At 41.0% G+C, this 14,810-nt stretch overlaps 1 protein-coding gene across 13 annotated transcripts in view; it reads right to left on the minus strand.

Annotated features, from left to right (window-relative positions):
• Positions 1 to 212: 212 nt before the first annotated feature.
• Tead1 (TEA domain transcription factor 1) overlaps positions 213 to 14,810 on the minus strand; it is a 240,713-nt gene continuing 226,115 nt past the window's right edge. For all 13 annotated transcript variants that reach the window (XM_087211643.1, XM_004851443.4, XM_087211644.1 and 10 more), the window contains 2 exons: positions 12,626 to 12,778; positions 213 to 7,656 (listed from right to left, as the gene is read on the minus strand). In XM_087211643.1, coding sequence (XP_087067769.1) covers positions 7,543 to 7,656; positions 12,626 to 12,778 — 267 coding nt within the window. In that variant the 3' untranslated portion in view covers positions 213 to 7,542. The remainder of the gene's footprint in view (positions 7,657 to 12,625; positions 12,779 to 14,810) is intronic.

Below are 14,810 nucleotides of genomic sequence, written 5' to 3' on the forward strand. Positions count from 1 at the left end.
CTAAAGAGAGACACAAAGTCTTGAGGGACTGCCTTGTGGCCGATTTTAAGAAACAGTTAGATCTAATTCCTAAAGTTCTAATTACTGGACTGGGCTTGGTGAGCATCATCAAATGGACCACAGTGTTGACCTCCTTGACATTCCTGCATGTCACTCCCCACACATAAGGCAATTTCATTCTCAGCAACACACACTTTTGCAGATAAAAAAGGTGACCCACACTTTCATTTTCTTTATTTTTCATTGATACCGTATGAATACAAAGTTTCTAGAAAGCTACAAAATGTCTACCACTTTTATCAAGAAGGCATCAAAATGTGTCACTTTGCAAAGACATGAAAACACCTGCAGGAACTGACACAAAAATAGCATTTTTAGAGTGATGAAATAATTGCACTTAACTGTCATGGATATTAAAGTTATCACACATATGTACCGCGAAAGCTAGAATACATATTTTTTTTTTTACAAAGCACTTTATAAAAAAATTCTCTGCACACAAATCCTATAATTTTCATATAACTATCATACTAAAGATAAATTCACTTTAAAGCCAACACTTAGAACATTTTTAAACAAAAAAGGTACCAGTACCTAAACACAAACATTAACAAATACAAGAATACTGTACTGCCAAGAGGTTTAACCAAATGCCTTTTGAAAATTTCTGCAAATAGGTTAAGGAAACGTGTGTGAATTTGCCCACCCCACCCTCATCTTTCCAATCTACCCCGGAGGAACCTGTTACGCAAAGGCAGGTTCCGCAGCCCCATCCCAGCAGCAGTACAATATCAAAGGAACCACTGACCAGATGAAACGCTTACATCACAAGCCCGTTCTACACACGGGACAGAGACAGACTGTGAGAATCCATTAAGTCGTTTAGAATGTGAACAAACACACGTGGCAAAAACCAATTTACATAAAAATTTGAGTATATTAAAGAAGTAAAGGCTATTCAGGTTTTTTAAAATGTTACAAAAAATTTTTTTGTCATTTTTTTAGGCACGTACTGTTTTTGTTTTTACTTGTTTTTTTCTTGTCTGTAATTATAAGCCTACTGAAAAAAAAAAGGCATACAGAAGTAAATCTTATAAGGAGGTAATGGGGAGATAGATGCACATTTTTTTAAAGAAGTACAGTTAACATAATTTACACAGTGAGAACTAATCACAGAAAATGATTAATGCAAAAAAATGAAAAAAATCAGGGACTGATTTCCAATTGATTGATGCCTGGATTGTCTACCTCTCTTAGGACAGCAGAGCCATCTCATCATGGGAGGCAGACGACTGGCAACCGGAACACAGTGCAATCTAATGAATTCTGATGCCATCCATTTCCAATATTAAAATGACGAATTGCGGTGTATGAGTGACTCAATGCAAATTCACAGAGTAAAACAAGTTACGCTTAGAAAGTAGGACAATAAATACAAATATTTCATCTTATTTAAGGATGCATGACTTCAGTGAAACTACCTTTGCAATGCATACATTTTAAACACAAAACCTTCATTGTTAAAGATATAAGCAGTCTATGAGAGCAAACTATTATCAAACAAAACACAATTAACAGCTCAAAAGAGGAGCAGAAAAACACATATCTGACTAATTTCTTCCAAGTTGTGGTATAGTCCTGATGGGGAGCAGCTGAGAATTCAAGCAGCTAACCCTGTGGTTAGTTGTATGGAGTAATTTTCTTTTTCCTTTCATAGTGTTTGTTTATGGAACTTTTATAAGTACTCACAACTTGGGGTAGAACTGCAGAGCCTAAAGAGGCTACAGACACCAGGGACAGACAGACAGAACAATGTATTAAGAGTTTAGAGGGTAACTTTCAAAGGTGTCTGATGTTATTTTTACATCAATGTTAGCAGGAAAAAAAAAATCATTTTTTTCCCGGCTTCTTTTTGGCTGGTGTTTTGTGTTTTGTTTAGTTTTTTTTTTTGGCCTCGTCCTTTTCGCTCCTCTTTCTCACCTCAATCAGTTTTCCCAATTTAGACAAGGTTTGGATAAAAGCGGACACAGACTCCACAGCTACCCCTTCAAGGGCTGGAACATTCTTTGCAAAGGCCGAATTTCAAATGGTGCTCTTTGGAAGTTTCTCATAGCACGTTCACACACAACACTCAGAGTCAACATTTTTGCCCTAAGAACACTTCAATTGTGATGACCCTAACACATTTTTTGTTCTGCACTGTCATCTCAGTTTGAGGCTTCCAACTTTCGAAATGGTATCATCGTGTACATCAGATAAGTGCGCGCTGTCACGTGAGTGGAAAGGAAAGTCTCCACAGAGACTCCAGACACAAGGAGAAGGCGAAAGCCATCACGTCTGTCCACAGGCTGAGATTCCGTTGTGTGTGCGGAAATTCCTTCACGTGGATGCAGGGCTGGCTGATGAGCGGAAATGACACACCGGGTGGTCGGTACACACAGCACAACAGTTTGGGGGTCCCTCCTGCTGTGGTGTGCTGTGGCTGAGTGCAGGCGGGGTCCCCCAGCGGACAGACCTGCAGCAGGCGGCCTATGCTGTGCTCTTGTGACAGAGGCCTGTGGCTGGTTACTCATCCCGGTAAACCAAAGGCATTATGGTGATCTCAAATTATTTTTGGTCTCTCTACAAATTATCGTTATTATGGCAGCACTTTTCTAAGCTGGAATCTCAAACCAAAGGCACTTTCATGCTAGAGTGCAGAAGATTCACAAATAGCTAAGTATTTGGTCATGAATTCAAAAGGCAACAATAAAAGTACAATTTACTTTTCATAGTAAACTACAGAGTTGCAACCTTTTGTTTTGGTATAGACATTGGAGAGTGTGGTCAAAGAACTGACTTGGATTCAGTTTCAGATTTTAGACCAAGTCGCCAGTTTCCAATAGAACCAGAGAAAAATGGGCTCAAGGAGAAAAATAACAAAAACAAGTTTTTCTTGTCCTGTTTCAAAGACTGGGCCAATTCATGAGCAGACACTGAGATAGGTGTGAGAGAAGGCTGGCGGCACGACTAAGGTACGACTAAGGCACTGCTTACTGAACGCTTTGGCAGCTCTGAATTGAAAACGTCCTAAAAAAGTAACAGTAGTGAGAGAAATGCTTCCAGCTTACAAAAGGGCTCACAGTTCCGAGGCAGCCTCTTGCACTGCAGAACCTACAAGCAATGCCTCCGAGATTTAAGGCTTTTCAGAAATGATGCGTGCAGGGCTTTGCCACAGAAACATCAACATAAAGAAATAAGCAATGCAGATGTCCCCCTAGTGTCACAGGTGTGAACACTGACAGAATGAGCTCCACCCTTCGGTAGGACACATGTAGTGTACCAGAGCATATACAAAAGTATACAAATTATATGTACCTGGTTTGTAAAACTGGCTGTCATCTCATATGATTCAAATAATTCATGGTGGCTAAAGGCAGCACAGTACTGAAACCTAAAGAAGCCTTGGGATTGAAAGTCTCCTGGGGACTTTGAACACCAAGTGCTCAGGTTGGGGCGGATTTTTTGGCTTGAAGGCAGGACTTTGCTGCTGGGATGCTCAGCAAATAGAAATTTGACTCAGAGCCTGTGGCCGGTGAAATGCCCTCCTCACAGGAAGTGAAAAGGCTCATCAGCTTTTCCTACTTGCTTGTGGATGCCTCGAAGGCCAGGGCTGGCGGAGGCATGCGATGTGGGCAGCAGGTGACCCTGGGCTGCAGCATCACCCCCTTGTCTGAGCAACCCTGTCCATGCCTTCCTGGGGTCACGTAAGCACAGAGCACTGAGGAAGAACAGCCTCTACAATAAGAGGCCAAGGATTAAGGAGGCAGAGCCCTAAAGAGTCCTCACTCTCACTCTGTCACGGGCCAGTAGGGTGACTTGGGCAAGCCATCCCATGTCCCCGGCACCAACCTTCTCATCCACAAGACAAAGGACTAACTCGTGCTCTCTTTTAGCTCAGGAAAGAAAAATGCTATCAATCCCTTTCTGCCACAAGATTCTTCCCTCCTTCCCTTCCTAAAGATGAAGAGAAAATGTTCCGGAGGTTTCAGTAAATTCTACAAACAGCATTGATTGGAACGCAGAATGTACCAACAGCACAGAAGAAATACACTGAAGCGATGGAAGGTTTGATAATGACATCCATGAGCTGATGCCAATGAAAATGACTAGATTCTTTTTTTAAAACCCTTGGTAAACTCAGGGCTGAAAGTCAAATCAGAAATGCTTTTTAAATAGGTGTTAGTTGATAGCAAGGATGACAGTGACTGGCTGATTTTTAACTTCCCCAGGGATGAGCAAAAGAATACTTGTTGAGAGACCATTATGAAGAAGTTTCTAAATAAAAGGAAACATGAAAAGATGTCACTCGATTAATATTCCCACCTGCCTGCCTCTTGAGGACCTGAAACAAGGTTCCCAGGAGAGGGCTTTTGCAGGATGAAATGGAAGAGAAAACCATCACCAAGGTGCTAATATGACCCTAAGATTCAGGGTAGTCGTTCAAGACTGGGAGTGATATTGAAGCCTGTGGGACATGTGGTCATGTCTGGAACATTATGACTTGTGACAACTGGGGTAAGGGGGTGCTACTGGATAGAGGCCAGGAATATTAGCAACCCTCCTGTAATGCTTAGGACGGCCCCACCCAAGGAATTATCTGGTACAAAACGCCAATAGTGTTGAGGTGGAAAAACCCTAGTCTCAGGATGCCTGGACACTCCTGAGATTCTGGACATGTTCTGAAATCCTGGTTGTTCTTTAGATCTCTTACTGCAATAGAAATAAATGCCAACAGAAGAGAGCCCTGTTTGCCAGCTCCTCCCTGTGGAAAACTGGCCTCCAAACTCTGCAGTCAGAGTGCAAGCAGCTCCTGCAAACGTGGCAATGAGGGGCCTCAGGACAGAGAGCACCCAGAAGAGAGGAGCAGTAAGGTATTGCAGAGGTGTCCTTATTGTTTAGGAAGGCTTTAAGACCAAAGGAGAAGGAAGAAGCACATACGACAAAGGATCGAAGAAACTCAGATCAGAGGTGAGGATACAAATCCCATCCAATGGTCTCATTTGGGAGAGACAAAGAAAAGCCAGCTCAAGAGTTTGGGGTAACTAGACCAGTGATTGTCCTGGAGAAATCCTGAGAAGGATTTAAAATCTTACAGATGTTTTAAAAGCCAAATGTAATTCTCAGTGATATTCATACCCCCCACACCTCAGCTGCAAGGGCACTGAGAGCAAGGTGTGGGCAGTGAGGCAGGGGTCAAGTTAGTCTCCAGCTGGTCTTCCTGGGTCCCTGCCATTTTGTACTTTAGCGGGTAACCCCAAGAGCTCCCCCTAGAGCACAGAAGAGCCCCACTCCCGGTGGAATAGGAGCCAGGCATCTCTTCCCTAAGTTAGCCACATGAGACCATTTGCACCAGTTCCTAAGTCCTGGTCTTGAAAGAGGCTCCCTTGATGAAAGATGCAGGAAATAGAAGCCAGAAAAATATTCCTAAGAGGTATGTTCATCACATGACTGTGTAGACGCTTAACCAGATGGGCTCAAGACCACACGGAAGGGTGGGAGATGCTAGGACAATTCTACAAAGTCCAGGTTGGAACAGGAACAAAGGTAGTCTCATTTTGAGGGGGAAGAGGAGTGTGTCCTGCTGGTTTGTTAATGGACACGCATTCCAAATAAGAAAGTCTGCACATCGTCCTCTGAGCTTCCCAGTGACTACGGACTGGTGTGGAAGAGGCCAGGCTCAGGCCAGTGCTGGGCTGTTTTCCACAAGCCAGCTACATGGTCACACTCATGACTACATGATCTGAACAATGTACAAGAAAGGCCAGAGCGGGGTGGGGGTGGGGGGGGTGAATGTAAGTTATTTGGATTATGGTAGAACTCGGTTTTTATCTTCAAGCCTTGGTGAAAAAAAATCTTAAGTTCTTTACAACTTACAATGCGAATTTCATGTTCTATTGTGTTCACATACTCCTAACAGTTAAAAAACATCATTTTCCTCTGGTAAGTTCAGGGGTAGTCCCCTCTTCACTCCCACAATGAAGCACTTATGGAAATAACCCAAGACATGTGGCCACCGCAAACCAACTTTGCCTGGGCAATACTTTGGAATACTTGGATTGGAAAGTTGAATCTCTCCTGGAAAGAGAGATTGAGCCTGTTTGAAAAGGTCAGAGAGAAATAGCTGGGCCTCTTAAACCTAAGTCAAACAAGTGCTTGTTGAGAGATGTGAAAGAAATGGATGTCCTTAGAGAGAATATATCTAAGTCTATAGATGCAGACCAGGAAACAATACTCGTCAGCACCTTACAAACTGAGTCACACCAAACTGATGTTCAGTAAGTGTTGAGAAACCATGTGTGTGTATAAGTGTACACAGGCATCTCACACACACACAGCTATAGTCACTGTGGATTCCTATGCATGTTGGGTCACTAGAAAGGATTTATCCACAGGCTAGTGAGGATGCTTGCAGTTTTCTGGGGAGCAGAGATGCTAAACCTGATGAGCCTTTTTTTTTTTTATTTGTTTGGTTGATGAAATTTTCTCCCAGCCACAGGATTCTCTATACTTTGCAGCTCACAGTGCAGTATTCATGCCAATTTTAATTTTTGCTATTAAATTTCAGTGGTTCAAATATTTACTCATCTTAATAAAAAATTTGGTTGTCCATATAAAATATAACTGCACACACAAGACTATAAACATTGTAAGTTTAGATTTTTCAGTATTTATCTACTTATTGCAAAAGAGCCATATCTTTTTCATTAAATAATCAATCATCACATTAGTACAATACAATTTTACATTTTAAATATACTATATATGTTAAGGATAAGGGGTAAAATTTTCTTCCTTTGTAATATCTGTTCAAGAGTTTAATGGATTAGGAGATTAGTTTTAACCTTGAGGAAAAGTACAAATTTGTCTCATTAGGATATTTCTACCAAGCATTTCTTAAGGCTATAGTTTAACATTTGGTTTCAAAAAGAAAGAAAGATTTCATTTAAAAAATAATTTAGTGAATTACATTCTTTTATAACTTCCACCCTAATTAGTTACAAAGATAAGTCTAGATTCTTAGTTTCGTGTACTAATTTACATTTATATTTAAAGATTAATTTTACTTGTATCTTAAAACAAGAATTTTATGTTGGAAAAATGAGAACTAAATACATTTGTATAAAGGCAGTAAATGTCCCATGGCCAATGCTCTGTCTTAACATTTTCTACCATAATAAGAAACAGGTCTCCACAGATTGAGACGGGTATTAAGGTTCACCTTTCCCAAGGAATTGTGGGCTGCAGATCTGAAGAACACACCGAAAGAACTCGATTTCTCTTTTTACAACTGTACCAGAACTTCACAGCTACCATGAGAGTATGAACACATGAAAAAATGACTTCACTCAAACAGGATCTAGAAAAGTTGGGGTGACCTCAGGGCCAGGGCACCACCTGTGTGGTGAGGTTTACAGTCAGTCGTTCGATAATGGAGAGTGTGTGTGTGTGCACGTATGTGTGTGTGTATATACAGATATCTATATATATAAATAACCATGTTCAGTCCTTTACAAGCCTGTAAATATGATGTTGTGCTCCATGTTCACTATTTGAAACTTCAAATACACAGGCCATGCAGAGGAGAGTTTCTTGTGTATCCCTGTTTGTTACCACCTGTTTAAAAGAAAAAAAAAGGTACAGGTATATCACACCATATAAATGAAGTCACAGTGCACCTGTGCCCCCAGGAATGCGATTTAACTGGAGAAGAGCAGTCGAAAGCCTGATTTGGTGGATCAGGGATCTGTTCAGCCTCTAACACATATGGAAAGCTACAGGCCTCACTCGACTCACCTGAGCCTGACAGCATACAGAAGAAAGACCTCACAGACAGGGCCTCACCCAGCTCACCTGAGCCCAAGAAGTGATATTTGGGTTTTGTTTCTTTTTAGCAGATTTCCTTATTACCACTGGCATTTCTATATTCTGTCCCATAGGGTAATCATTTATGATACTGTTTCCTATCTTGCCATTTTTACTCGACAAATAATAATAGAAATTTATGGGGTACAATGTGGTGTTGATACAGGTATATACTGAGGAATTTTGGGTAAATTAAGCTAATTAACACACTCATCGCCTCATATAATTTTTGTAGTGAGAGCATTTCATGTGTTTTGTTTCACAACAGCCACTGACAGACAGGAGCTCCGTGGGTGTGTTGCTCGCCACCATATGAACCCGCAGTGGCTGGACTCAGCAAGGTATCTGCCGTGTACAGGAGGGTAGTGCAGGCAGGATGAGGGCCAGTGCCAATTCCTTCCCTGAACACAGGCTTTACCTCCCAAACGCACCCTGCAGTACCCATGTGCTGCCCCTCTCGAGTCCTCCCTTTCATCCTCTCCCCGCACCGGCCAGCCTCAGCCTCCCTCAGACCTTGAGTTCTCCGGCCCATGTCCCTGTGGCCCCTGCCCCACAACACCCCGCAACCTCCCCCACCTCACTGTGTCAGGTCCCCGAGCCATCTTCACAGAGAACCTTCTAAAAGCAAATATGATCCAACGCCCCACCCAAATGCTTCAGAGACTCTGAATTTTGTGTTTGAAAACATTCTGAATCTGAAAACCTTGTCTGGCTTGTCTAGATTTAACTTTCTCCTGACGGATCAGGTTGATTCACCCCTGTGAAGTTGTCCTTGCCTGTAAGTCATCTAAGCTTATGGTCTCTGACTAAAGCTCTGATTTTCCCTATGCACTTGTGAGATTTTTTTTTTTTAAATATCCATTTCATCTAGGAGTATAAATTCCTGAAGGACTGGGACCATATTTCCTAGTAACTAGCTTACTGTGGCAGACAGTCACTTAATAAACATTTGCTGAATGAATGGAAATTCACACAATAGGCAACATATACTGAGTGCTTACTATACATCTACCGGCTATTAAATGCTTTACACAGATTGTCTCTTAGGACATTAAAACTCTATGAATGCATGCTATTATTATTCCCCTGTGACAGAGGAGAAGCTGTGGGGTTAATCTGCTCCTGGTTAATTAGCTTTCGGATGCCTATTTACTGGCAGATCTCCCTCAACTGTTTCTTCATCAGGCAGCCTCCCCAACCCCCAAAAGTAGGTTAAATCCTATTATCCATACGCTCTCAGTGCTGATTCCCTCTGCCAGTTGCCAGGTACATTTTCAGTTCCCATTCACTGAGTGATGACAAGACTAATGCCCGCCTCCCTATCAGACCCCAGGATGGCTGCCCTACCTGTTCAGTTCACCACAGCATCCCCGACACCTGACACCTAAGGATAACTGGTAAATCTGAAAAATGCATGCTTATCTACCAAGATACCATCTTTTAAGCATCCTGTGCTTCCATGGTGCCTGCTTCCCAAGCCACAGCCATCACTGCCTGGTATCGGAATGGCTTCCTTTTTCACCCTATCAGGCCATGAGTTACTATGGTACTTGAACTGCATATCATTTGCTCTGTTTCCCAGCAGCTAATCCAATCTCCTTGTGGTTTAGCTGAATGAATTAAAGCATTTTCAGTGGTCACCACTTAAGTGGAGAATGCAGATGTGAGCATCTTGTTTGTAAATATAGGCAGAACTTGAGTTCTAAAGGCCTTAAATGACTTACCCAAGGTCATAAAGTTGAGTTGGGTCTGAAGCCCAGGTCTTCTGATTTCATGATCATAAAAGATCTTGCAAAGTGTCTTTTCTGTCAGTTCAAGTCTTTTTTTTTTTTTTGGTAATGGAGATCGAACTCGGGGCCTTGTGCGTTCGAGGCAGGCAGTGGAACCACGGAGCTAAATCTCCAGCCTTGTCAGTTCAAGTCTTAATCTGCATTTGTCATTGGCTTTGTGACCTTGGGTAGCTCTAACACTTTTATGCCCATAAAAATGGGAATAAAAATGATCTCATAATTTTGCAGTGAGAATTTCAGAATACAACATTTATAAAGCTTATAGGGTACAGTGCCTGAAACCTATTTTCTCACAAACTACCTAGAAAATAATATTTTTAGATTTGTTTTTGTGATTGAGATTTCAAAGGAGAAATGAAAACAAAATGTTTTCATCAGCCTGTATGTCTGAATATTACCTCAAAAGACAACAGAGCCAGGCATGGTAGTTCCTGCACTTGGGAGGCTGAGACAGGAGGGTCATGTTGACCAGGGCCAGCCTGGCCACATAGTAAATTCAAAGGCAGCCTGAACTACCGTGTGAGACAACAGTAGAAATACTTTGCCCACTGTTCAACTGCTATCTCTGTTCTGTCATCACTAGGATGATTAGATGATTTTATTTTCATAATCCAGGAGTGCTGGCTTAATTTCAGATTTTCTGAGGTTACATCTTTTCTAGTGGATATTTGACACCTTTGAATCCCTCATATCAAAGAAATATATTTAATTGCTCAGTAACTCATTTTGAAGTTAATCTAACCCCTGGAGATCCCTGGACAGCTATGCTGGCTGAGGTCATGTGTGTCATTCCTACAAGTTACCTGGGCTTTGTGGGAAACAGGTGCCGTGCCATTTCCTGGTCATATTTACCCCAGCTGAGATCTTGGCGGTCAAGTGTCAGGGACTAGGGATGTCATCTTATTTAACATGCAGAAACAGACACAGGGCTGGCTTTTAAGCAACAGTGAAGACTCCCTCCAGGGAAGCAGGGAGCCATGCACTAACAGTTTTGGTTCTGCCTGGTTCTGCTGTTTAAAGGCCACAGTAGGATGCCCACTTCCAACTGCTCGCCAGAGTGCTGAGGGGCTGCTGCAATAGCAGCAGAGATCACCTCTGTGAACAGTCCCTGGCCCCTGCCAGCACTCAGGCTGTGGACTGCTCTGCTTTCACCAAAAGATCATTAGAGACGAGGACACTAACAAACAGCAATGAAAGAGCAGGTATTTTAAAACTTTCCCCAGACTGGTCTCTATAAATTTTAGAGGCACAAGGCACATTTGAGAATCCACGGACATTCTCTCCCCTAGAATACATGAAATGCCTATGCTAAGCTTATGTCTGCCAGGTGCAGGCCAATCAGGTGTCTATGAGCTCTGGGACTCCCTGTGGCTCCTCTGCCAGTTGCCTGTCATCGTGGCTCAGTCCTGGCTACATGCTACAACTATCTGAAAAGCTTCAGAAGCAAACAAAAAACATGATGCGGGGCCCCAGTCCTTGGATTCTGATTTTATTTATCTGGAATGGTTCCTCACCCTCAGATTTTTAAAAAGCCCCCTGGAAGAACCTAATATGCAAAAGGCTTTAATTTTTAAACTATCTATTTAACAGTGGTATAAGGGAGCTACCTCTATTGGCTCAGGTAAGTTCTTATTAAATATGAAGGCATTTTGTGTGCTGGATAACCACAGTTTGAAGTTGCCTAGAGTGGGGGGTATTTATACCACAGTAACAGAAAAAATGTAAAGGTATAAAACAGACTTCTGGAGTGGGGTGGGGAGCTTGGGAAAGGTTTTTTTTTAAAACCAGTACATCGTTGATTGAGAGCCACTTGCCCTAACGGAACCAAAACAACAGGTAAAGAATTCCTATTATAAATCTTCTAGTTTTTAATCCTCATGAAAGAGTAATAAGGCAGGCCTTCATGGAGCTGAGCATCTGACCACAATATAGCCTTTTTAGCAAAACTGTTTCCACAAAGTTTTTTTTTTTTTGGCACTTTCCCTTCAGTTTAATCGAGGAATGTTATTTTTTTAAAACAAGCCTTGGGAAACTCATTACTGCATTTTTATAAATATACTTTGAGAACAACACTGTTCTTAATAATTTTTCCAAATCTCAAGTGAAGTCCCCAAGAGAAACGTGTTTTAAAGTTAAATATTAGAGGAAACCCCACATATATCCCACTGTTCAGGGTCCAGGGGAGCTTTCCTTTCATGGATCTCGGGTACTTAGTGCCTCTTCCTTTCTCTGCAGCTAGCCTTTAAGTTTGGCCCATATTTTTCAGTCTATGAAGGACATTTTCCTTTGGTTCATGGTCATTGCACTCCATTCTAATTTATATTTCTCTGATATATATATGTGTGTGTGTGTGTATATATATATATATATATATATATATATATATATATCTCTTCTATTTTCTTTTTTAAGGCATGTTACTTCTTTCAAGGCCTTCATGAAATGAGTCAAGGTATGTTTGAAGTACAACCCTATCAACTCAGCTTTTGTTTTACTTATGATATTTATTCCACACAGCTGCTGTGATAAACTTGGCTAACACTAGAATTTTGTAGGGGAACTTAAAAGAAATGCACACACCTGAGTCCTACCCGCAGAGATCCTGATGTACCTCACCTAGGATGCAGCCTGATTTTTATAAGGGCCCCAGGTCTTTTTAATGAGCAACCAGAGTTGATAATCCAGGGCTACTTTTATCACCTACCCAAATTCCCATTCTGCCAGCTTAGTCACCCCAGCCAGGTGAGAGCCCTTCCCTTCTATGGATTCCAGCCCAAATGTGACCCAAGTGCTTAAACAGGCTGTGACTGAACTGCTAGCTGACCAGTGGGGGCCCAGGTGGCAGCCATGGAAGTCTCGATGCCTCCCCAGCCCACTTCCCTCACAGTCAACAAGAGTCTGCCAAGATAGGAAAGAGACAAAACCGTTACCAATAAAATTGTGAAGTTTTCCAAAACACTGTTCATCATATATTTCTCTGGTAAGTGTTTGAGCTTGTGGATGAAGTTGATCATATATTCACACATCGGGGAGCGGTTTATTCGGTATACAAATCGGCCATTCTCGAACCTTGCATACTCTGTCTGTAAGGACAAAAGGATTTGAACATGTTCACACTTGTGACTTCAAAATGCCAGGAACAGCCACTGCAGCCATACCTTGGTACTGAACTGCTCTGAAACTCCTTGAATTTTGTACTCGATGCTTTTCTTTTGGTACCAGGGATTGAACTCAGGACCTTGCCCTTGGCCAGGCAGGCGCTGTGGCGCTGAGCTAGATCCTTGGCTCCTAACACATTTTGATGCAAAAATTTTGTCTAGGTTTGTTGATACTAAAATGGCAAGCCAGAGCTTGTCTGTGTCAATGTGACTTGCTGTCCTTCCCAGCCTAAACAATATACAAAAACTTATCTCCACATTATTCCATAATACAAATTTTCCTGGAATTAGAAAAAATAGGTAAAAAGATGGTAGCTAAAGAACATTTTGATTTTTTTTATCAGTAGATTTTTAGTACATAATGTTTACATGCCTTGTGGGAAATTGGTACATTAAACAAAACAAAAACTTGTAGCATCCTGCTTAGTAATTCTCTGCCTGAAGGAGATCAGTGAGAACAGGCCCCTGGAAGTCAGAACTTTTCAAAGAACCTGAAGAAATCCCTTTTCTCTGTGATAAGCCTTCCTTGCTTAACAGCAGTACAACTAATTTCTCAACCTCAGGAAAAGCTGGTTACCTTGAACTGACTGTGAGGCCCTGGATGGGAGGAGGAAGGAAGGAAGGAAAGAAGAATGGACTAATCTACACACAGCTTGAAGACCGCAAGGAAATGCTTAAATATAAGAAATGTTTCCAGATAACTATAGATGAAAAAAAGAAATAAAAAGGACATTATAAGCTCCATAAAGATCAGTGAGAAGAAAAACACATCTAAACTTATGGGACACAATAAAATTTTACTTGATGAAACTTAGTGAAGCAGTCTCAAATGTCATAACAATGAAAAGCTGCAGAACTAGGTACACATTAAACAATTTTTTAAAAAAACCCATAAAAGAAAAACAAACCACGAATAAAAGAAAACCAGGAATGGGAAATTAATAATGATAAAAGCTCAAATCAATGAAACAAATTTAAAATGTGGACAGAGTGCATTTAAAAACTGGTTCTTTAAAAAGACAAAATAAACCCTCACATGCTTAAAAAAAAGGAGACTAAAGATAAGAAGCAAAATGGCAATTATAGGAGATTAGAAGAGGGTATGTCACATAACTTTAGGGGAAACAAAGCAAAGCAAACCTAGAGAACAGAGATGTTTTTCAGAAAACACCAACTGCAAATACTGAACCCCAAAAAGTAGAAACTGTCGAAAGAACGCTAACTGTGGAAAGGACCAGGATTAGATATCTGCTTAGCAATCTACCACTGGAAAGATGGAGATGACAAAGGACCCGATGTTACAGCCAGGCAGGGTAAGCTCAAGGGATCTATTATACAATGGTGACTACGCTAATACCAGAGTGTTTGGTTCTTGAAAAATGTCAAGCAAGATTTTAAGCGCTGTCACCACAAAAGAGGTATTACATAAGGGAATTAGCTCAATTTGGCCCTTCCACAATGTGTGCAATACTTCAAAATATAACACAGCATGCAATAAATATGTACAATTTAATTTGTTCATTAAAATTAAAGACATGCAAAAAAAAAAAAGCATGAGGATCAAACTGTTTTATAGGTAAGCTTTATGTAACTTTTAAAAGAACAGTTATTAACAATTTCCTTTAAATTATGGTAGGCCTCCTCAAAAGATAAGCACCTCAATTCTTTTTATGAAGCAAATGTACATTCAATACTGAAATTTGATAAGGAGATTATAAAAAACAAAAGTCTGGCCTAATATCCCTTAGGAGATGTAAAAATCCTATGTGAAACACTGGCAAGCAGAAGCCAGCAACTTATCTGAAGTGAGACTTTCTTCAGAACGCTGTGGGGTTCATATTCATAATCTATATTGACTCAACCTATAGAAAAAAACTGGAGAAAAATGTAGCAAGAGTTTCTGAAAGGGAACTGCAAAAATAATTTAGCTATTCCTAATAAAAATCCCAGGTAAAAT

This window comes from Heterocephalus glaber, unplaced genomic scaffold, assembly GCF_053883595.1.
Source record: "Heterocephalus glaber isolate CG9 unplaced genomic scaffold, H.glaber_assembly_v1.0 deba00001428, whole genome shotgun sequence".
NCBI classification, from domain to species: domain Eukaryota; kingdom Metazoa; phylum Chordata; class Mammalia; order Rodentia; family Bathyergidae; genus Heterocephalus; species Heterocephalus glaber.